This window comes from Pan troglodytes, chromosome 4, assembly GCF_028858775.2.
Source record: "Pan troglodytes isolate AG18354 chromosome 4, NHGRI_mPanTro3-v2.0_pri, whole genome shotgun sequence".
Classification (NCBI taxonomy): domain Eukaryota; kingdom Metazoa; phylum Chordata; class Mammalia; order Primates; family Hominidae; genus Pan; species Pan troglodytes.
In genome coordinates this window covers 20,322,202-20,345,731 of record NC_072402.2, presented here as the reverse complement: position 1 = coordinate 20,345,731, position 23,530 = coordinate 20,322,202, and the positions used below count along the sequence as shown (strand labels likewise).

General features: G+C 39.0%; 1 protein-coding gene and 1 pseudogene across 1 annotated transcript in view; both read left to right on the top strand.

Annotated features, from left to right (window-relative positions):
* RHOBTB3 (Rho related BTB domain containing 3) overlaps positions 1-23,530 on the top strand; it is a 65,610-nt gene that overhangs the window by 38,367 nt on the left and 3,713 nt on the right. The window contains exons 9-11 of the mRNA XM_016952988.4: positions 11,141-11,314; positions 14,685-14,851; positions 19,655-19,751. Of these exons, the coding sequence (XP_016808477.1) occupies positions 11,141-11,314; positions 14,685-14,851; positions 19,655-19,751 (438 nt within the window). The remainder of the gene's footprint in view (positions 1-11,140; positions 11,315-14,684; positions 14,852-19,654; positions 19,752-23,530) is intronic.
* LOC134810034 (60 kDa heat shock protein, mitochondrial-like) lies at positions 250-2,774 on the top strand (annotated as a pseudogene).

Below are 23,530 nucleotides of genomic sequence, written 5' to 3'. Positions count from 1 at the left end.
TGTCGACCTTTTAGCCGATGCCGTAGCTGCTACAGTGGGGCCGAAGGGAAGAACTGTGATTATTGAGTGAAGCTAGGAAAGTCCCAGAGTAACAAAAGATGGTGTGACTGTTACAAAGTCAATTGGCTTCAACGATAAATGTAAAAATATTGGAGCTAAGCTTGTTGCCAGTAACACTAAGATGTTGCCAGTAACACAAATGAAGAGGTTAGGGATGGCACCACCACTGCTACTGTACTTGCACTCCCTATGGTCAAGAAAGTCTTCGAGAAGATTAACAGAGGTGCTAATCCAGTGAAAATCAGGAAGGGTATGATGTTAGCTATTGATGCTCTAATTGCTGAACTTAAGAAGCAGTCTAAACCTGTGACAACCCTTGAAGAAATTATTCAGGTTGCTATAATTTCTGCAAATAGAGACAAAGAAATCAGCAACATCATTTCTGAAGCAATGAAAAGGGTTGTCATCACAGTAAATGGTGGAAAAACACTGAATGGTGCATTAGAATCACCAGATCTAATTTTTGCATACCTTATTAATACATCGAAATTTTTGCATATCTTATTAATGCATCGAATAATTAGGCTAAATTTTTGCATAACTTATTAATGCATCAAAAGGTCAAAAACATGAATTCAAGGATGCCTGTGTTCTGTTGAGTGAAACAGAAATGTCTAGTGCCCAGTCTATTGTACCTACTCTTGAAATTGCCAGTGCTCACTATATGCCTTTGGTTGTCATTGCTGAAGATGTTGATGGAGAAGCTCTACGAAGCTTCCTTTTGAATAGGCTAAAAGTTGGTCCTCAGGTTATAGCAGTAAAAGCTCCAGGTTTGTTGACAATAGAAAGAACCAGCTTAAAGATATGGCTCTTGCTGTTGGTGGTGCAGTGTTTGGAGAAGAGGGGTAGGCCTCATAACACAGGAAAAGTTGGAGGGGTCATTGTGACCAAAGGTGATGCTATGCTCTTTAAAGGAAATGGTGACAAGTCTTGAATTGAAAATTGTATTCAAGAAATCATTGAGCAGTTAGATATCACAGCTAGTGAATATGAAAAGGGAAAAGTGAATGAATGGCAAACTTTAAAATGGAATAGCTGTGCTGAAGGTTGATGTGACAAGTGATGTCAAAACTCATGAAAAGAAAGACAGAGTTACAGATGCCCTTAATGCTATAAGAGCTGCTACTGAAGAAGACATCATTCTGGGATGGGGTTGTGCCTTGCTTCAGTTCATTCCAGCCTTGGACTCATTAACTCCAACTAATAAAAATAAAAAATTGGTATAGAAATTATTAAAAGAATACTCAACATTCTGGCAGTGACCACTGCTAAGAATGCAGGTGTTGAAGGATCTTTGGTAGTTAAAACAATTGTGCAGCGTTCCTCAGAAGTTGGTTATGAGCTATGCTTGGGGGTTTTGTGAATATGGTGGAAGAGGAATCATTGGCCCAACGAAGGATGTGAGAACTCCTTTATTAGATGCTGCTTGGGTGGCTTCTCCATTAATTACAGCAGAAGTCACAGAAATTCCTAAAGAAGAGAAGGACCCTGGAATGGGTGCGGTAGGTGGGATGGGAGGTGGCATTTCTGATTCCTAGAATAGGGCTTGACATTTATTAATGAACGGTGATAGGAAGCTCAAGGCAGTATTTCTCACCAGTAACTACAGAGAAGTCATTTGAAGAAAATGAAGAAAACGCTGGGTGATGTTTTTAAAAAATCGCTACAACCATCAGTTACTGATTTCAGCTGACAATAAATAGCAGTTTACTGCTGTCATTGTCCATGCCTACAAATAATTTATTTTGTATTTTTGAATAAAAAGACATTTTTACATTCCTGATACTGGGTGAAAGAGCCACGTACCAATGTACTGCTTTCAGCTGAAATCACTGAGGCATTTTTACTACTATGCTGTTAAAATCAGGATTTTAGTGCTTGCTAACAGCAGATGAGAAGTTAAGAAGCAGCTTTTCTGTGGAGAGTAAGAATAATTGTGTACAAAGTAGAGGAATACCCAATTATGTGACAACCTTTATGTAATACAGATTTGTTTAAAGTTAAAAAAGAATGAATTGTCAGATACCTTCAGTTATGCAAGAAAGATCGAAGGAGCTGTTTTCCAGTGAAAATCTGAGTAGAACTTTAGATGGGCAATTACTAAAAGGAAGATATAATCTAATTTAATGGTAGAATTGTGTAGCAGCGAACAATAGTCATTTACTTTTAAAAATGTTTCCTCAGAAAGATGCACAATACTTTTAACTTTGGTCATCTGCCAAGACAGGGAAATGGAAACTTTCCAATGTACCTTCCGACAAGCCACGGCCAGCCCCGTGTGCAGTGTGAGCCTGGGACGCTGAAAGTAGGGCAGCAAGAGTGACCTTGAGATACAGAAAAACAACTGGGAAAAAAGCTAACAAGAGGACACAGACTTTATATCATGCTTTCGTCATTTTAGAGAGACCTATAACTGGCTCTAAGCCCCTTATATGATCACACCTTGATTTATTTGTTGCCTAAATAAAGATCCAAAGTGTCTATCTAAAGACAACTTTCATAAATTACTCATTATAGGTAGGGCACGCCTAGTCAGGGATAAAGCTCCTGGTGATTACAGAATTCTCTCATTAGCTTCTAGGAGAAAACTGTCTGTTGATGAAGACATTTACTAAAAGTGTTTGGTACGCTCTATCCATACCAGAGAAACACAGGAATAGATAATTTTGTACAATCATCTAAGAAGCTTCTCATTTCAACAGAAAAGACTACATCCATTGTTAAGAAGAAATATGATTGGTAAATTAAAAAGTATTTCCACCTTTCTAAAATTAGCTTTTAAAAAAAAGTCTAGTTTATGGAGATTGAATCAGTTTCTGCATTTGAAAGGAGAATGATGCCGCTGGAGACGGCTGAATGCTCTCTTCCAGATGACTTCCTGGCACTGGGGTCACCTGTGATTTAGGGTTGATTGGACTCACACTGAGCAGACTCCGCAAGATGGAGATAAGGTGGGGGCAAACCATTCCAGTGACCATTATAACAACCTAGGGCACTGCTTTTCATAACCAGAAAAAGAATTGGTAATCTGAAGGTTATAAGGTGAACATATGAGAGTAGTGTCTAGTGGTGTTTGATCCAGGGCATGGTGAGTTCTGGTGGATGTCTTCTGTCCTATAACATAGTGTTTGTATTAACCAGACCAAGCATCTCTGATCTTCCTGGATGTTCTAGCTACTGGTTCCATGGCCAGGGCTGACCAGTCCCTTAACATTTGCACAGTATTTGATACAAATTAGGTACAGCATACTCGATTAGGTATTTACTTCCTAGGTCATGAGTATGTTTTAGTCTACTGTCTGCTCTTTTTTTTAACCTAGGTCCTCTTGATTGGAGTTTCGGATGTTCCCAAACCCCTCAGTCATCCCCTAAGACTCTGGAATTTTGGGTTATTCTCTAAATGACTAATCTCATTCTTTGTGTGTGTGCTTTAGAAGTTTAACTGTGAGAAGGAAGCCATAATTCCTGGTTGCAGGAGGAAACTTCAAATTTCCACTAATAAAGGATCTATGTTGTTACATTGCTGTGTCTCCTACAGTCCCTAGAACTGTGACTTGCCTTTAATAAATGGCTATTGGTAGTAAGATTAATCATCCTAAACTTGGGAATCCACCACTGAAGCATAAATGCGCTTGAAGAAGACTTTGCCTTGTAATAAACTTGTGAAAGGAAAGAGGGTCCATTTCTTTGCCAGGGATGTTCATTTTGCAGCATAGTTTGAGAGCAATCTTTTTCAAGTAAATTGAATATGAATGCCTGGCCCCATCATACATTATTGAATTAGGGGTTGTCTCCCATCCCCACCTTTTCTCTTTTGCTGTGTTATAAAATAGCTACCAAATTTGCTTATAATTTGCATAGGAGGCATTGGCATCAAACATTATGTTAGCATAACTCACTGAAAAGATTTTCAAAGGGAATATGTAGCACATGAAAATATATGTCATATTAAAAAAGAGAGATAAGCAGTGATGTGGTGAATCCTTGCTCCTCCTAAATCCTTGCGTGCTTTTCTTCCATGATTCTACCTACTGCAGGCACCTGCTCCCCTTTCACCCTTTATGCAGGGCTGGGGTCAGGAAGGGCTGGCTGGATGTCTGTGCTGACGATGTGCAGCAGCTGCTGTGGTGCTCTTCATTGCTTCCCTAGCTCTAAAACCAAGTCTTCTTAGGAGTCAGAAGCAAGGAACAGCAGGAATGGTGGAGGCAGGATCTGGCAGCAGCTTCTCTAAGGCCAGCTGTAGGCGAGGTACACCAGCTCCTGAGAGTTGGGGAGGGGAGCTGTAGACAGCAGCAGCAGTGTCATTTCCTCAGGATGGGCCCCAGTTCCAGCCTTGGCTTTGCGTCCTGACCAGTGTGTCTGTGGGCAAGTCACCTGACATTTCTTGTCTTCAAGTCTCATTTGTGAAGTGAAGAGGGTGACGAACCACACAGATAACAAGAGGTTCTTTTTAGTGTTAAGAGTTATGTAACTAATAGCCATCCTTTGAGTCTTCTTGCACTACTTGCAGAGTAGCAGTGAGAAAACTAAGAAGAAATTTTGAGTTAGAAGTTGAGTGAATTCTTGTTCCTTTCATGGTTAAAATATGTGACCACCAGCCCATTGAATGAAATGGAGCGTGTTTGAATTTGCCTCACTGTGGTCACTCTGGAAGCAGGCTCAGCTTACCAGGGCCATTTCTCTGATGTACCTTTGGAATTCTTCCAAAATGTATAGGGAGAAGTAGAAAACCCAGAGGCATTCTGAGTGAGGAAATAAGCAGATGACTCAGCAAATCACCAATCTACTTCATCTCCTTGAATAGCAAATAGTTGAATTTCATGAAGAAACTTTATTTTTTTCTGATTATGAAAGTCATATACAATTGTTTTAACCAAGTCTGCACAGAATGATCACACTTATAGAAAATGTCTGTTTTGTTCATAAGTGAATTAAAAAGGTCAGGAAAGATATATTCCATATTATGAACATTTTCTTTAGAAAATGAAATGGACATGGTGATTAGAAAAATGTTATAAGTGCTCATTGTAGGACAGTTAGATAATATATAAAGATGCAAAAAATAAAAAATAAAAATCACCCATAATCCTATGCCCTAATAACAATCACAGTTTGATTTTGGCATAATTTCCCTCAAGTCAGTTTTCCTCTGCTTAGAAAAAGGGGCTGGGAAAATAGATACTGTCTACTCAATTGTGTGTCTTTTATTTTTAAACTTATGTCTTAAGCACTTTACACTGGATTAAAAACCCCTTGTTAACATTTTTAATGTCATTATGTGGCTATATCCTATTTTTTTACTATAGGTGTAAATTTAGGTATCTTCTTTATTTTCATTATTAGAAATAACAGCTGCATTGAAGATTTAATGTAAATAACTCACTCTGAAATTAGCATTATGTCCTTGGAATAGATTCCTTGTCAAAGAATAGGAACATCTGTAAGACATCATAAATGCTATGAAATTGTATATGTCCAGAAACATTGTACTAATTTACATTCCCATTGGCAGTGTATGAAAGTGCTTGTTTTCATACAAACAAATCCTTGTCAGCCTTAGGTATGCTTATATCTTAATTTTTCTTGCAAATTTGATACAACTGTGTGTTTTTAATGTTCTATTCTAGAATCAAGAAGTTCAGACTGTGCAAATCAAAATCCAAATCTCTTCTGATCCATTGAATCTTTTAGTATTGAGACATTTGTATTACATATATATATATGATAGCATTGACTCTGGCAGCAACTCTGCTAGAGATTATATATGTAAATCTCAAGTCTTGAAACAGTGTTGTATTTTGGTATTGGTATTCACAGCCCTACTTGCCACATGATGGTGGAGCAGAGATTTGCACTTTAACTCAAAGGCGAGCGTGAGAGTGCTTAAAACACCTGGTTAGTGCACCTAGAAAAATTAGATTGATTTCACAATGGCACAATCATAACTGTTGCTCTATTTAAAGTCAAATTGCATTCTCTCATGTATCCTATTTTACATTCTTGTCATTATCTGAAAACTTATAAAGGTTAAGTACCCTTAATCTAAAAACCCAAAATCCAAAATGCCCTAAAATCCACGATTTTTTGAGTGCTGATGTGGTGCTCAAAGAAAATGCTTGTTGGAGCATTTTGGATTTTGGATTTTTGGATTAGAGTTGCTAAACTATTAAGGAGATTAGAGATCCTAAACTATTAAGAATGTGTGTGTGTGTGTGTGTGTGTGTGTATATATATATATATATACACACATATATATACTATTAAACGTTCTTAATAATATATGTATATACATATCTCTCTCTTTCTCTCAAATATTCCAAAATCTAAAAAAAATGGAAATGTTGAAACATTTCTGGTCCCAAGCATTTCAGATAAGGGCTACTCAACCTCTGCCAGGCATGAAGGTTTGCTTTTTAGATCATGTTAATGCCTCTCAGTGTGACAGCCTTTGGGCTCTATGGTTTTGAATTGTAGCTAAATTATTAACAGACAGCTAAATTTTAATGTCACTCTGAAAAATGAATGTCTAATTTTGGGGGCTGTAAATGGGAATAGCAATTGGAAGTGTGAAAGTACTTCTCACCTTGTCATTGATGTGTAATTTAAATGTTTTACACCAAACCAAAAAAAAAATTGGGAAGGAAAATATTTTTATATTTTAAATTTATGTCAAACTTAAGACAGACCCTCAAAGTAAGGATCAGTAATCAGTCTCAAATCTTAATTATAAACTTTTTTTAAGTTACAGTGAAGTCTTAAGATAAATTTACAATTTTTTTCTATACACTTAAAATATTTATGATGCAAAATACACACTTCAAAAGATTCATAGTTGTGAAATAATTCACATTGGAATGTAACTTTGATATTATCTATACAAATTTATGGGAAGTAATTGGAATAATAATTTAAAAATTAGATGATTATCCATTTAAATGTAATGTTTTGGCTGGGCATGGTGACTCATGGCTGTAATCCCAGCACTTTTGGAGGCCAAGTTGGGTGGATCATCTGAGGTCGGGAGTTCCAGACCAGCCTGGCCAACATGGTGAAACCCCATCCCTATTAAAAATACAAAAATCAGCCAGGCAAGGTGGCACACGCCTATAATCCCAGCTACTCGGAAGGCTGAGGCACAAGAATCGCTTGAACCCAGGAAGCAGAGGAAGCTGTGAGCTAAGATCATACCACTTTACTCTAGCCGGAAGACACAGTGAGACTCTGTCTCAAAGAAAAATAAAAATAAAAAATAAGAAAATAAATTTAAAAAATGTAATTTATTTTATAATTATATTTTGTAATTATTTCACGCAATAATAATAAATTTGAAGTGACACGTAATAAGTCTTTGGCTTCTTTACTCCAGTTTTGAGCGTGAATATTAACCTCATGAGCGGTTTAAGGAAAACTAAATGAGAATGGAATCTATGGAACAATTTAGACCGGAACTGATATACTGAGGCACCTTGATGAGGTGGTAGTGCCATGGGTCAGAAAGGCCTGGTTAAGATCTTTGCTTGGATGCATACTTACTATGTAGGTTTGGCTATGTTACTTTACATTTCTGGTTCTTTTGGTTTTTTGCCTATAAAATAGGGATACTAATTTCTACTTTGTGATGTGGTCACGGGGGTTGAGATAGTGCATACAAAGGACTAGCAGAGGCTTCACCTGCAGACTCCACTCCTCTTCACCTGCAGTGGCAGCTAGTACTGGTGGATCGCTGTACTTTTTCCTGCTGAAGCCGTGTTTGCAGTCAATCTTTCCTTTAAAGTGTCCCAGGCCTTCCCCAAAAACTGGCTGGAATTAGCCTAGGATAGAAAATGGGATACCATCCCCTGTAATAGGTGATCATCAAATATATATATTTTCTCTACCACTCCCAATTTGTTGTTTTGGCGTGTAAAAAAAAAGTTACTATAGCAGTTCCAAAGTCAGTCTTGGTAAATATTGAGAGAGGTACGGATGTCCTTTTGATATGAGTCTGTCACATGAAGAGTTCTTTAGAAAATTACATTCCCTTCTGGTTTACTTAGCTAGTACATATTTTGGATCTCTCTTGAGCTAGGTAGGTATCCTTTTTTAAGAATGAAACCAAAAACAGTTCTAAAAATTTCACTTTTGAAACCTGGAAAATAGTATGAAGAAAGTGTGACAAATGTATTTTCTTTTAGTAAACAGTCAAAACAAAGATTCTTGATAATCTATGTAAAGTGACTGGAAAACTTGGGCTTTTCATTTTTGTTTCACTCTTGTAGTTCTTTTCCTTAGAAAAAAATTCTTAAAATTGTAACATCAAATGAATACTACAAAGAAAAGATAGTTTGGCCTTGACAGTTTCAAGGAACATGATTATCTTTTAACTAGAAAATGCTATCTTCCATTTCCTTGAGTAATTTCTTTACCTGTATCCTATTGCCAGTTAGTACGTAAACCATAAACTGCATTATGTTCCTTCAGCATATTTTTATATAGAGTGTTGAAAGATCTAACCATACTAAGGTATTGTATTACAGTTTCACAACAGAACAATTTATAACATCAAAACAGTAGTTTAAAGAGGTGAAAAACTGAAGTTGATGTTTTCTTAACAGGAAGTGTAATGGTTTTCCAAACTAAATTCCAACCTTGAAATAGGCTTAAAAATGCTTTAAGGTACAGTTGGCTGGGTGCAGTGGCTCACGCCTGTAATGCTGGCACTTTGAGAGGCTGAGGTGGGAGCATCATGTGAAGCCAGGAGTTCAAGACCAGCCTGGCCAACACAGCAAAACCCTGTCCCTAGTAAAAATACCAAAAAAGTTAGCCAGGCATGGTAGTGCATGCCTGTAATCTCAGCTACTCGGGAGGCTGAGGCACGAGAATCATTTGAACCTGGGAGGCGGAGGTTGTGGTGAGTGAGACTGTGCTACTGTACTCCAGCCTGGACGACAAAGCAAGACTCTATCTCAAAAAAAAAAAAAGTACAGTTGTTCCTTAATGTCCATAGGAGATTGGTTCCAAGGACCTCCTGCAGATACCCAGATCCGCTACGCTCAAGTTTGTGATATTAAATGGCTTAGTATTTGCATGTAACCTATGCGTATCCTTCTGCATACTGAAAATCATCTCTAGATTACTTACAATACCTACTACAATGTAAATGTTATATAAATAGTTGTTATACTGTATTGTTTAGGGAATAATGACAATTTTTTAAAAACTTTGTATATGTTCAATACAGTTGCAGGGTTTTTTTTTTTTTCTGAATATTTTCCACTCTCTGTTGGTTCGATCTGTGGATGTGGAACCCATGGATTCGGAGAGCTAACTGTACTGAGTGTTTTGTTGCTGGGTTTTTCAACTCTGTTATAACCACATTATCAACAATTTCTGTTAAAATTTCAAGGTTACTTATCAAATTCTACCCCCATCAACTATCTACTTGGTATTTTTTGGTAGATCTTAAATCCCTGTGCTTAACCCAAGTGATAGATCATCCAGTTTATTTAAGTCATGCTTCTAATTTTTTAAAAAATAGTGCCCTATTTATCTTTAACATTTTAAAACCTTACAATTACAAGTCAAATGGCATGACCTGTTTGTATTCTTTATTAACTGCTGTATACAAATATAGCCAGCTTGCTTTAATTATGGAAACTGGTCCTTCCCGGTGGAGGGACACTGTCACAGTGAGGCGAGGAGGGGAGTGTGCCTGCCAGGAGGTGAGTGTTGACTGGGTGGGAGGGCTTTCCAAGTTACTTCCCTGCTCCTCAGGTAGGTGTGGCTGTGCAAATGGCAGTGCCGAGCAGTAGACTCAGAGCTGGCAGTGCCAGGTGTTGCCTATAGATCCTGAGTGATTATTGGCTTTGGAAAAAAGCCACTGGGCTTAGATGTAACTCTTTTCTTCTTTCCTGAGACAGGAGATGTTGTGCTTGGATTTAAAAGGGATGAAGAACCCAATAATTGTAAATGCTTTAGAGAAGACTATATATCCCTGATGAGTATGAGATTTTAGAGATATGTGGGTAAACTCTTGGGCAGGGCTGAGTGGCTTGGTTTGGTTGGAGAGTTACTTCCTGGAATGCGACAGCTTTGTCACTCACACTGGCTGTGGTGTCTTCTACGAAAGTAAAAACTGCTCCAAAGCAGAGGTAGCTTTGTCTTCCTCCTCTTTGTGTCTTCAATTCCAAATGCAATGATTGGCACATGCTGATTCTCGGTAATAATCTGTTGAAGTGATCCAGGCTGAACTGAAGGCTGGCAGTGTGTATTCGTGGTTTTCTAAGGTGGTGGAAGTAGAGAGCCCTGGCCACTCACGGCCCTATCCAGCGCTGCCTTTGTGTGGTGCAGCAGTAGCTAGAGAGCCTAGCAAGCTTTTCCTAGAGAGTCAATTCAGTTCAGTGAGTTCAGTGAGCAGTATGGGCTGAGAGAGCCCTCAAAATTCAACGTAGCACTGGCTCTCCCAGCAGCAGGCATTGTTCAGGTGAGACAGAATGGTTGCCTGGGGAAGTAGTGTGCTGGGGAGACTGCAGGGATTAAGGTCATCCTCTTCCAGATTTTCATCAAGTCTGAAATGCTCTCCTTGGCTCCACGAGAGATCCTCTTGCTATTCCTACTGTGGTGTACGGACAGCTTATGGTTTACTTCTTACAGTTTCCTGTTTCAGATAAGGGGAAGCATGGCCAAGATGGTTCTGTGAGTCAGGCCCAGAAGGGTAGTGGGGTTGTTTTCTTGGGAGGCACATGGGCACGGGTAGTATTATTAATATTTCAAGCCAATTGGAAAGGATCGATGTTTCATTATAAAAATATGAAGCCAAATATTTCATTTCAGTGTTTCTATTTCTGGAAATACAAACTAAGTAACAAATAGTTGTCTTGACTTGCAAATTGTTGGTTTCAGGGTCAACATCTGAACTTTCTTTATTGCTCCCTTTAAAATTAAGAAGTTTCTGGATTAATGGTAGTTATCACTCCCAAATTCAGATTCTGCGTATCAGCCTAGCTGTCCCTAATGTAGTAGTCTAATTAGAAGGAAAATTGCTGGAATAACCCTGCAGGTTTATCTCACTTATTTCTTGTTTCCCTTTTGAACCTTTTAGGTACGACAGTGCCAGCCCACAGGGCCATCCTGGTGGCCCGTTGTGAAGTGATGGCAGCCATGTTTAATGGTAATTACATGGAAGCAAAGAGTGTCCTGATTCCTGTTTATGGTGTTTCCAAAGAGACTTTCTTGTCATTTTTAGAATACCTGTACACAGACTCCTGCTGCCCAGGTTAGCAATACAAATGTTGATAGTATCTCAGAATTCTTTCTTTCCTTGCCACCCATTTTGTTAAATTGCACTCTGTGGAATCTATTTTCACTTAAGATTTATTAGTTGACATCGCGGAATGTACTAAGCAGTTAGAGGTGGTGCTGGAACAACAATGAATTTTCATTCAGTTCAAGTGGAAGTGCAGTGATTGGGTGCCTTTTATGGGTCTCCGACGCCGGCACAAGTTCACATGTCCCAGCCAGCACCTAGAGCATGGGGATCACTGTAGGCAACTGGAAATGGAGGCATCTTGTGGTACCCATGGCTTCTGTAATTCTAGAGATCGGGGCAGATTGTTACTTGGAGCGCTGTCTCTTCCACAAGAAGAGGAGGGTTGTGCAACTGCTTTGATGTCTGTGACTTCTGATTGGGGCACTTTTAAGGACTTTCAATATTCTGAGACTTTTTTGGTCTTCCTTCTGCCCAGAGGATGTGGGATTTGTAAAGGCCTCCTTCTGACTTCTGCTAAAGTCAGAAACTCCTCAAACTGACTTCTCCGAAAACTTTTCTTGAGATGTTTAGAATACCCAGTGGACTATAGGATTCATTTCCAAATTCACTGACCAAGGACTATCTTTGACCAGGAACCAAACATCTGTGGCAGCTCTAGGTTGGAACAGATCCAGCAGGGTTCTTCTAGCTGGAGGCACTTGAAGAAATAGCAAAATTTTTTCTACAGGCCTGGAGGCTTGCTTGGGATGCTGGCAGGGAAGCCCTCTGTGAGTAGTCTTCAGCCTTTGGCCACCAGATGGCTCCCACCACAAGCACGACTAGATTCAGCCCCGTGGAGCTCAGTTCAGGAGCCTGAGACCTTGATTAGAGAACCTGGTCAGGCACCCTAATAAACATAAAAAGCAAACACACATTTCAAGCCAGACCTCTCTTCAGATTCACTGCTTTAATTTTTAAAATGGAAAGGTTTCTTACATTGGGTATTGAAATAAGTTTTAAACAAGTCGTGAGCCCTCTAGTGAAAGATTTTAGAAGTTCAAAAAGATGCAAATTTATTTGTTTTGATTAAATTAATTCTGGGCTTGCAGCTTGCTGTAGAGTATTTTGGAGCCAGTTGCAGTTGTTTCTGTCAGTGTTAAAGACTGACTTATGGCCAGGTGCCGTAGCTCATGCCTGTAATCCGAGCACTTTGGAAGGCTGAGGCAAGCAGATCACCTGAAGTCAGGAGTTCAAAAACAGCCTGACCAACATGGTGAAACCCCGTCTCTACTAAAAATACAAAAATTAGCTGGGCATGGTGACGTGTGCCTGTAATCCCAGCTACGCGGGAGGCAGAGGCAGGAGAATCGCTTGAACCTGTGAGGCAGAGGTTGCAGTGAGCCAAGATGGCGCCACCACACTCCAGCTTGGGTGAGAGAGTGAGACTCCGTCTCAAAAAAAGACTGACTTAGTATTTTTGCCTAATAAAAATGAAAGCATTTGTTCTTTTTGGAAATAAAGCTTATTGTTTATTATTTCATTGTTGGCAAATCTGTATATTAAATTTACAAATTGACCAGATTTGGAGTAATAGGAAAATTTGATTTTCAGTCATCCTCTCACTCAAGTAATTGAAGCTGCTAATATTAAGTTTTACCTTGCTAATTAGAAAATATTACAGAGGAAAGCAGTAATAATGATAGGATTTTTAAAAATTGGCAAAAGTGTGTTAGGGAAAAATGAGTCAAAATGAATAATCAAAAAGTTAAGCCAGATACTGGAATCTGTGCATTGGGAAGATCACAGAAGACAGGTAATGTTATTATGTTAAGTATTCACCATACACAGTGTTCTTGGTTCCATAGCTACAAAAGAATGTAAGAATGTAAGGAGGGATAAGAACAAGAATTACATGAAAAACGAGATTTCTAGGGAAGTATTGAAAAAACCCCCAGCCAAATTGGGTGGTTGCCAGGGGCTGGGGAAAGGGGGAAACAGGGAGTTAGTGTTTATTGGGTACAGAGTTTCAGTTTGGGAAAAAGAAACATGTTCTGGAGATGGTGGTGGTGATGACTGCACAGCAGTGTGAATGTACTTCATGCCAATGAATCATATACTTAAAAATGGTTAAAATGGGCCGGACGTGGTGGCTCATGCCTGTAATCCCAGCACTTTGGGAGGCCGAGGCAGGTGGATCACAAGGTCAGGAGATCGAGACCATCCTGGCTAACACGGTGAAACCCCGTCTTTATAAAAAATACAAAAAAAATTAGCCGGGCGTGGTGGTGGGCGCCTGTGGTCCCAGCTACTCGGGAGGCTGAGGCAGGAGAATGGCATGAACCCAGGAGGAGAAGCTTGCAGTGAGCCAAGATCGCATCACTGCATTCCAGCCTGGATGACAGAGTGAGATTCCATCTCAAAAAAAAAAAAAAAAAGGTTAAAATGGTAAATTTCATGTTATGTTTATTTTATCACAATAAAAACAAAACAACCAACCAACCAACCTGAAGACTAAAGTCAAGAAAAAAAAATGGCAAGGATCTAGTTTAGCTAACGGAAAGATTTACCGGATAGTCCTGGAATTAATTTTTAAGGGCAATTATAGAATCACCTTTTCTGAAGAATTAAAAAAAAAATAGATTCACTTCTGAGTGTGAAGGCTTAAATGGATTCTTTTTATTTTTACTTTTTTATTTTATTTATTTATTTTTATTTTATTTTATTTTTATTTTTATTTTTTTGAGATGGAGTATCGCTCTATTGCCCAGGCTGCAGTGCAGTGGCACGATCTCTGCTCACTGCAACCTTCGCCTCCCAGGTTCTAGTGATTCTCCTGCCTCAGCCTCCCTAGTAGCTGGGACTACAGGTGCCCGCCACCACACCTGGCTAATTTTTTTGTATTTTTAGTAGAGACGAGGTTTCACCATGTCGGCCAGGATGGTCTTGATCTCTTGACCTTGTGATCCACCCACCTCGGCCTCCCAAAGTGCTGGGATTACAGGTGTGAGCCACTGCGCCTGGCCTTCTTTTTAAAATGGAATAATAGGCCGGGTGTGATAGCTCACATCTGTTATCCCAGCACTTTGGGAGGCCAAGGTAGGAGGATCATTTGAGCTCAGGAGTTCAACACCAGCCTGGACAACATAGTGAGACCTGTCTCTACAAAAAAAAAAAAAAAAAAAAAAAGAAGAAGAAGAAAGGAAAGAAAAAAAAGATAAAATGGAGTAAAAGTGCAGAATGCTGACTCCCTCAAGGCTTTTCCTAAGCATTCTATTCTATGGTGGATGATACGGTCAGCATGTTTATTTAATTGTTGTTTTTTGTTGGTGGGGGGTGTTTAGGTCATTAAAGAAATGGTTTTATCATCCACTTTCTCTCATGTCCCTTTTCTCATCAGCTGGCATATTCCAGGCCATGTGTCTCCTGATCTGTGCCGAGATGTACCAAGTGTCCAGACTGCAGCACATCTGTGAGCTGTTCATCATTACCCAGCTGCAGAGCATGCCAAGCAGGGAACTGGCATCCATGAACCTTGATATAGTTGACCTGCTTAAAAAGGCCAAGGTAATTGACTCTGTGTATCTGATAGCCTAGTTTTTTATAAAATATTTTTCAAATTATACTATTTTAAAATTTATCATTTTTTAACATACGTTAAATACTAGTCTTAGTTTGGAAGTTTGGCTAATGAGGCTAAAGTGCCTTCACAACAGTTTATCTGACTAGATAATTTTGAAGCATTAGGGTTTGTGTGCAGTCCCTTTATAAGGAGGCAAAATGTCCAGATACGGAATTTTTTTAACTAAATAATGGCCCTTAGCAGAGTCATTGGAATGTGGTGCTATACTATGTCACATAGGCATTGTAGGAAATAGAATTTATGTTGAATTGCCCCAAACAATCACATCTTCAGGTTCCTAAAAGGGAAATGACAGAATTGGCCCATATATACTGACAGCGATGGTTAAGCTAAACTAATTTACTTCTTCATTTTTTCATCCATATAATGAACATGTTTTGAAGTTTCAGTTGTATGTAGGAGATATTGGTGTGCCTCATTTATCCTTGCAGAATGCCTTTTGTTTTCATGTCTCACCGTATTAGCAATCACTGCCGTATAGGTACATGCTTCTTCTGGGCCTCTTGTAAGCTCGGAGTCTTTTGTTTTCAATAATTATATCATTACTGATTTTAGAGAACGGGGGTGGGGGAGTTACATAATTAAGTTAATTTTAAGTAACTGCAGTTACAGAGGCCCTAAATTATGAATCGGAGCCAGGTCTGTAAATAAACTAGGACTACTGTGTTGAAATCTACTTCCCAAACCCCCAGATGTGCTCACAGTCAAAAACCTGCCAAATCCTTATTCCCACTTTCTTTCATTCCTGGAAGCAGAAAGCTTATTCAGATGGGCCATCCTACCGTTGGCCATTCTGCCATTCCATCCACTGCCCGAGACAGTTTCAGCACTTGTGGTAGTTATGGCACACTCTTGTGTACTCAACTTGTGGTAAGCGGAGCCCTCTAGGTTTTTTTCACAGGAATATATTTGTTCAATCACTACAGAGTGTCAGTACTTCTTGAAATATTATCTGGCATCCAACATATCTATACCTATCAACTTTGACATCCAGGGTTACAAAAGCATGACAACTTTTATCTCCATCCACATTGCTAAAATGGAGCCACATGATGGGGCAAATTCCAGATCTGTGACAGCTGAATGCTTGCCTCCAAGCTGAAATGAATTCATTCATCAACACTTCTGTTTATAGAAGGGAATTTATTTGAAGCATCTAGGTCTTCTCCTACTATCTCCTTAACTATTTTGGACTTCATTTCTCTGATAATCAAGTCTTACGATCACATGTATTTAATTAGGGCTAAAAACAAATTTAAAAATTGAGTAGGGCCAGGCGTGGTGGCTTTACGCCTGGAATCGCAGCACTTTGGGAGGCCGAGGCTGGCGGATCACAAGGTCAGGAGATCGAGACCATCCTGGCTAACACAGTGAAGCCCAGTCTCTACTAAAAATACAAAAAAAAAATTAGCTGGGTGTAGTGGCGGGCGCCTGTAGTCCCAGCTACTTGGGAGGCTGAGGCAGGAGAATGGCGTGAACCCTGGAGGCGGAGCTTGCAGTGAGCCGAGATCGTGCCACTGCACTCCAGCCTGGGTGACAGAGTGAGACTCCACCTCAAAAAAAAAAAAAAATTGAGTAACACTGATCTCTTTTTGTAATATGTTTACATTCATCTCATGATAAATAGCTCCCCTCCAAATTTAGTTTACAATTTTAAAAATTCTTTCTAGTAGTTTCACAATCTCAGTTCATTTTTGATGTATCATTTTCATACTATTCTAACAAGTTGTTCATACTTTTTAAAAAATTGGACACAAGTTTCTTTTTCCTTATCTTTTAGTATCTTCTTAAATCGTTTATGTATAAGAAAGAGAACTTCCCGTGTGGTCACATCGATTTCTTTAGGTGCCTCCCCTCACTGCCCCCCTACCCTTGGTTCCTCATCAGAATCATTTTTGATTGCACTGTCAGAAATTCTTGACTTGTTTTCCCTGATTCTCTGGTTTCTGACTCTGTGATTATCCTTATCTTTTCCCCTTGAATTTCAAACAATCTAAGATACAAGCTCATTTTGAATTTTGTTTCTGAAGACTTTTTATTTTCTAAGATTAAGCCTAAATTTACCAGTTTTCCTGTATTCTTTTCCTGGTGGTTCCTAATTTTGCAATTGTGAATTCCAGATAACAGAAGTTTTCTTCCCAAGTTTTCTTTGAAATTCCTAGTTTGAGATTTCACTTCACCAGTCAGTTCACCCTGTTGGTCAGAATTTGGTTAACTTTTGCCTTGCCATTTCTCTGACTTTTAGGAGTGAAATTGTCTTCTAGCAGAATTAGACTCCCAGTAGCTCTCCAAATAATCAAAATTTCTGAACACTCTGCCAGTTTTGTACTGTGTGTCAGGAAACATCATTCATACTTTCTTAGATAGATGAGAAGTGTGGGTATTCTCTCACTTCTCTGTCCATTTTCCCCTAACCTCTCTCAGTTCTCTACCATGATTTACCTTCAGGTTTCCATCAAGGAGGACTCTTAAAATACAAGAGTTGAGGTGGAGATTCCTTATCTCTAATCCTGTTTAAACCCTATCTGTTCAAACTTTGGTGATTCCTATGAAGTTGTATTTATTCTTGTATTAAAAATTTTAATGCATCTTCTTATTTATAATCTATATGTTAATATTTGGCTATCTGAGGCACAAGTTGTATTTCTGAGAGTTTCCAGGTACTTTCTTGTGAGTTTATGGGTATTTTCTCCACGTTCTTCTTGTAGCTCTTAAGTTCTATTGCATTTGGTTTATGGTTTTTTAATGCCTTTTTAAAAATTCTGTTGCTTATTTCAGTTTGAACCCATTTTCTTACGTCAACACATATCCTTCTAAAACCTAGTTTTTACAGTGAGACATGTTCCATTCCTGTTACAGAGTCCCTAGACTATGAATCTGGGCCAGGTCTGTACATTAGCTAGAACTGCTCTGTTGAAATCTACTTCCCAAACCCCCACATGTGCTACCAATTCCTCATTCCTCAGTTCTTTCATTCCTGGAAGCGGAAAGCTTATTCAGATGTGTCATCCTACTGTATTTAAGATATTTTGGATAATATCTTAAATCTTGGTCAAAAATAAAATTCTTCATTTTTAAGCATGCTTTGTAGCCACCTGTTTATTTCTGTGACCTCCCTTTTCCTTCTCAGTCACAGCCCTTAAGGCAATGTCCTAACCTCCTGGTGTTTTGTTATCTGCTCTGGGTTAATCACGTAATAGTAGTGGTGGCTTCTCTAAAAAGCTGAAGGTTCTTATTCTTTTCCCTTGAGATTGCACACATTCATCTGCTAAAAGATAAGGGGAGAAAAAAACTGTTAAAATGTTATGTGGGATTAGATAAACTATAGAGTTATTTCCAGTTCAAAAATTGATTTTATATAATGAATATAAGAGGGACCTATGAATTTGTGTTTAAATACTCTCACACTATACAGCTTTTAAAAAAAAAAAAAAGCAAATCCTTGAGTTTTTTTATTAAGGTTTGAGATTACTAATCTTTCTTCAATTTAGCATTACTTGTTGCTTATTTAATATTTTTGCATCTCCTTAGAAGAGCTATACTTAGCCAAAAGGTGGAAACAACACAAACGTCCATTGACAGGTGAAGAGATAAACAAAATGTGGTATATATGTACAATGGGATATTATTCAGCCTTAAGAAGGAGTGAAATTTTGATATCTGCTACAACATGGATGAAACTTGGAAAATATTACCCTAAATGAGCCAAACATAAAAGGACAAATATTTTAGAATTTCACTTATATGAGGTACCTAGAATAGCGAAATTCATAGAGACAGAAAGTAAAACAGTGGGTGCTAGGACCTGATAGGGATAGGGAGAAAACAGATTGTTTAATGGTACAGAGTTTCAGTTTGGGGTGATAGAAAAGGCCTGGAAAGGGATAATGGTGTTGGGTTGCCCCACCATGTGTATGTACTTATTAATGACATTTAACTGTACACTTAAGGATTGTTAAAATGGTAAATTTTATGTTACACATATTGTACCACAATAATAATAATGAAAAAAAGAGTTCTATACTCATGTACCAAAGTTGTCTGCCAGCAAGTTACTGTCATCTGCATTGGTGGTTGGATGGATCAGTGAGTGTCACTGGATGGGCACCAAGGTGATGATGTCAGTGGCCTGCTTGCTTGGAGTTTTCCCTCCATTAGCAGCTATTGGAGCTCAGAATGAGGAGAATGGAGCTGGAAATCCTGCTCAGTTTACTGTACATCTCATTAAAAGCAAATATTTAGCCACAGCTTTCTCTTAGAAACATTTACACATTGAAACCCATGCCTTCGGCCGATGGTGTTTCCTCCTCAAAATATTTTTTGGCTTGCTCCTCAGGTGAACTTGTTTTAACATTGCTCACCATCAGCTACTACACAGATACAGGTGCAGTTAGTGAAGTCCGTGGCTTCAGATTAAAAGCTCAAATTAAATCTTCAAGAACCTCAGATGCAGCCATGCATTGCTTAAAGATGTTTGGCCACTCCGGCAGCCGTAGATTCTGATTCGCTGTTGGCCTGGCTTCTTCCGAGAATGTACTTTCAACGTTATGTGCTAATAGTGCTCCCTCATCCTGTCTGCTGTCACAGTAGACTGAAAGCTGCATCAGGTAAAGGCACATTAAACATGAATATGGGCTCTCCGTGATTGCTCCCAGGCCGTTCTCTTGATCTTATCATACCGGTGGCCATTATGTGCAATATTATTTCACTTTTCATTTTTCTTGCAGTTTCACCACTCTGATTGCCTTTCAACCTGGCTACTTCATTTCATTGCTACTAACTACCTCATCTTCAGTCAAAAGCCTGAATTTCAGGATCTTTCAGGTAGACTGCTAATTTCTGTTTTGAAAAGAAAACTTTATGTTCTTTGTTCTTAGATTTGAGACATAAGTTGTAGAAGTAGTACTTTTAGCAAAATAAGAATAGTCAATGTAATAAATTTCTTGTAAATTATGCAGTGTGGTAATTGAGGAAACAATTTATAGTCACCTGTGTTACATAAGTGCCTTAACCTGTGTTACACAAGAAGTTTTCTAATGATTATTTTATAGCTCCATCCATTTTTAAATGCATTTTCTTTCCCTGAAATAGATAAGGTGACAAAATGTGTCCTCAGGTGGCATTTGGTTGTGAAAAGTGATATCTTAGTTCTAACTACCTAAGTCAGCAGCAAAGTTTAAACAGTACAGATTTAAAAAATTTTTATAAAGGAATTTAACTCTTGTTAACTATATTATATTTAGCTTTATTGTACTGGATATCTGTATTTACTGAGTATACCTATATGGGAGTCCCTTATATTACTTTGGAGTAACAGTTTTTCATATATAAAAAATGTTGTGAAACTTACTGGGAGTGTATGTAATATGCTTTCTAAGGTAAATTATAAAAATTAAAACCAAAGTGTGAACTACTGAGTACTGCATAAAAAGAAAAAAATGAAAATATAAGAGTTGTCAGAATAGACAGTTTAGATGCAGTGGTTTGCTCATGTTATTATCTAGCATAGACTCAAGGAAAATTTGAGCTAAAAAGAAAAGGAAGTGAAAGATTACCTGATCAAGGAGTTTCACACTCTGGACAAATAAATCTCCGTGGAGATAACTGAAGTGTCTTCTAGGGTGGGGGACAGAAAGTAGGGAGTGGGTGAGGAGAAGGAGAGAGAGAGGGAGTAAGGGAAAGGGAAAGGGAAGGCTAAAATTTACAGTTCTTGGACTCTTCCCTCCCTCCTTCAGTCATAGTAGTTCCACTTTATCTGTTTCATATCTTGAGTTCTACCTAAAATTTTACTTCGTAAAAAAGACTCTGCTGGTAAAAGATATAAAAATCATATGATCGAGATGGTGATTCCACCTCGGTGTAATCCCAGCCAACTTGGGAGGCTGAGGCTGAAGGATCACTTGAACCCAGGAGTTTGAGTCCAGCCTGAGCAACATAACGAGACCTCTGTCTCTAAAAGAAAAAAGAGTAAAAATCTCTTGTTTTTATTCAGCTACTTGTGCAGTTAAAGAAAACCCAGGAACACACAATCCGTTTTTGGGAGATGTATTCAGCCGGTCAACAAACATTATATGTCTATTAGGAGCCTCCTTATATAAGTCAACTATTAGTACAGTAGAGAAGCATAATCACATCAAAACAACAGTTATTTATTAGCTATGTACTTTGTGCAAGGAAAAAACAGTCAGTTCATAAAGATAAGGCTTGCGTATGCTTGCTGTCAGAAGGAACATTCTTCTATAGTTATTTAAGTAGCTGCTTCTATAGTTATTTAAGAAGCTTGCTAAAAGTTAAATGAATTGCACTTTGGTCCTGGAGCCAGTTTCATTATGTTACCTGAGGTCACTCTTATTTGTAAGAGAAGAATAAGATTATTTTCTACTTACTATCTTGTATAGATATATGGTATATATGGAGTACTATTACAACCTTGGGAGAAAGATGCTCTATAAATCCTTTTAGTTATGAATTTTCATTATATGGTATTACCCAATTGCCTATAAAGTACGTTATGACACCTGGCATGGTGCAAAGCAGGACTTCCAGTGCGATGTGAGGTGGCAGGCTAAGGAGGAAACGATGTGTCGATGTTGCCTTCTGTTCCTTTGATGGGAATTAAAAGGGAATCATGAGAACTCTCATTCTGCAGTGCCTCTTCCTGTCCAGGGTTCTGCTATGAGGTGTCATCCTCTTGGGCAGAGGAAAAAAGCGCCTTTTGGATAAGGGAGAATTTAATTGTCTAAATCAATAGTTACTAACTGGCCATCTATGGTTTAGGTGTAGCCTGCCAACGTGTTTTATTGGGACCCCACAGTTAAAAATATATAGTACTGGTATTTAAAAATAACCATATTTTGGCTTCTTTTGAAAAATTGGAAGATCTGGCTACCCCAGGCCCATCATCCTAGTGGCAACATGTGGCTTGGCGCTGGCGGCCCACCTAAAGGAGCATGCCCTCTCCAGAGGGTCACAGTCACTTCTCCCCAGTGCTTTACACCTGGCCCACTGCACATGGTCACCTGAAGTTGGGAAAGTTTCTTGTCACGGTCACTCTACAGCTTCCTTATAGAACTGTCCATCTTCAGCTTGAAAAGTTCTCAAATTATTATTGGAATTCTACAACTTGTTTTCTGTTGACTGAGAATTTTTCATTTTTAGAGGTGTTTAGAAATCAAAAAGTGAGACTGGAAAAGATGTCATGTCAGTACAGGCACAGATACATCAGAACCCAGTTAAATAGGTCATGAAGTGTTAGATTTTTATATACTGGACTCATGAACACAAACAGCAGTGCACAGGAATATGTTACCCTTGGCATTTATGGATTCATTATTCTCGCAGTTTAATTTAGCTCGATATTATGTGTTCTGTGTTACGGGGTTTTGTTTGTTTTGTTTTGCTGGCTGCCAGAGCTCATCTCTAATAACCTTTCTCTGGTTTTTAATATTTACTGAGGGAGTAGTCTCATGTCACCTTTGCTTCCTATTGAAACTTAGAGCTGAGCAGCTAGTTTGTATGGTCCTGCAGGCTGAATCAAGACCCTGTTAATCTGACTTATAATAGATGAGGTTAAACAGTAGATGGAGAATCAAGTAATTCTCCTGCCTCATCCTCCTCAGTAGCTGGGATTATAGGCATGTGCCGCCACACCCAGCTAATTTTTCTTTTCTTTTCTTTTTTTTTTTTTTAGTAGAGACGGGGTTTTGCCATGTTGGCCAGGCTGGTCTCAAACTCCTGACCTCAAATAATCCGCCCGCCTCGGCCTCCCAAAGTGGTGGGATTACAGACACGAGCCATCGTGCCTGGCCTCCAGCAAGGTCTTTATGATCTATATCTTGAGTCGACCTCCTATCTCATTCTGTAACCTAGAATGCCTAACTGTCTGGGAATGCAGCCCAGTAGGTTTCAGCCTCATTGTCCCCAGCCCCTATTCAAGATGCGGTTGCTCTAGTTCAAATGCCTCTGACAGTTGTGCTTCACCAAACCTAGAGAATGAACAAAGCGAAGGACCTGGAGTTCAAGAATGGAGGGATCCAACTCCAAGGCAGGAAGCAGGTCCAGAAAGCAGGCAGGGCAGCAGCAACAGGAAAGAACAGCTTATCTGATGACTGGCTGGGTGGGAAGCACAACTGAGAGGACTTGAAAGACTTTGGAAGACTAAGTTAGCTACACAGAAAATTAAGTATTATACCAAAAAAAATTAGCCGGGCGTGGTGGCGGGCGCCTGTAGTCCCTGCTACTCGGGAGGCTGAGGCAGGAGAATGGCGTGAACCCGGAAGGCGGAGCTTGCAGTGAGTCCACATTGCGCCACTGCGCTCCAGCCTGGGCGACAGAGCAAGACTCCGTCTCAGAAAGAAAAAAAAAAAAAAGAAAGAAAACTAAGTATTATAAATGGAAAAAAAAAAAAAAAAAGTCCATTATATCCAGGAAAAACAAAAGCTTTATTGGAAAAGAAAAGGAAGCCAGGCGTGGTGGCTCATGCCTGTAATCCTAGCACTTTGGGAGTCCAAGGCGGGCAGATCACGAGGTCAGGAGATCGAGACCATCCTGGCCAACAAGGTAAAACCCCGTCTCTACTAAAAATACAAAAAATTAGCTGGGCG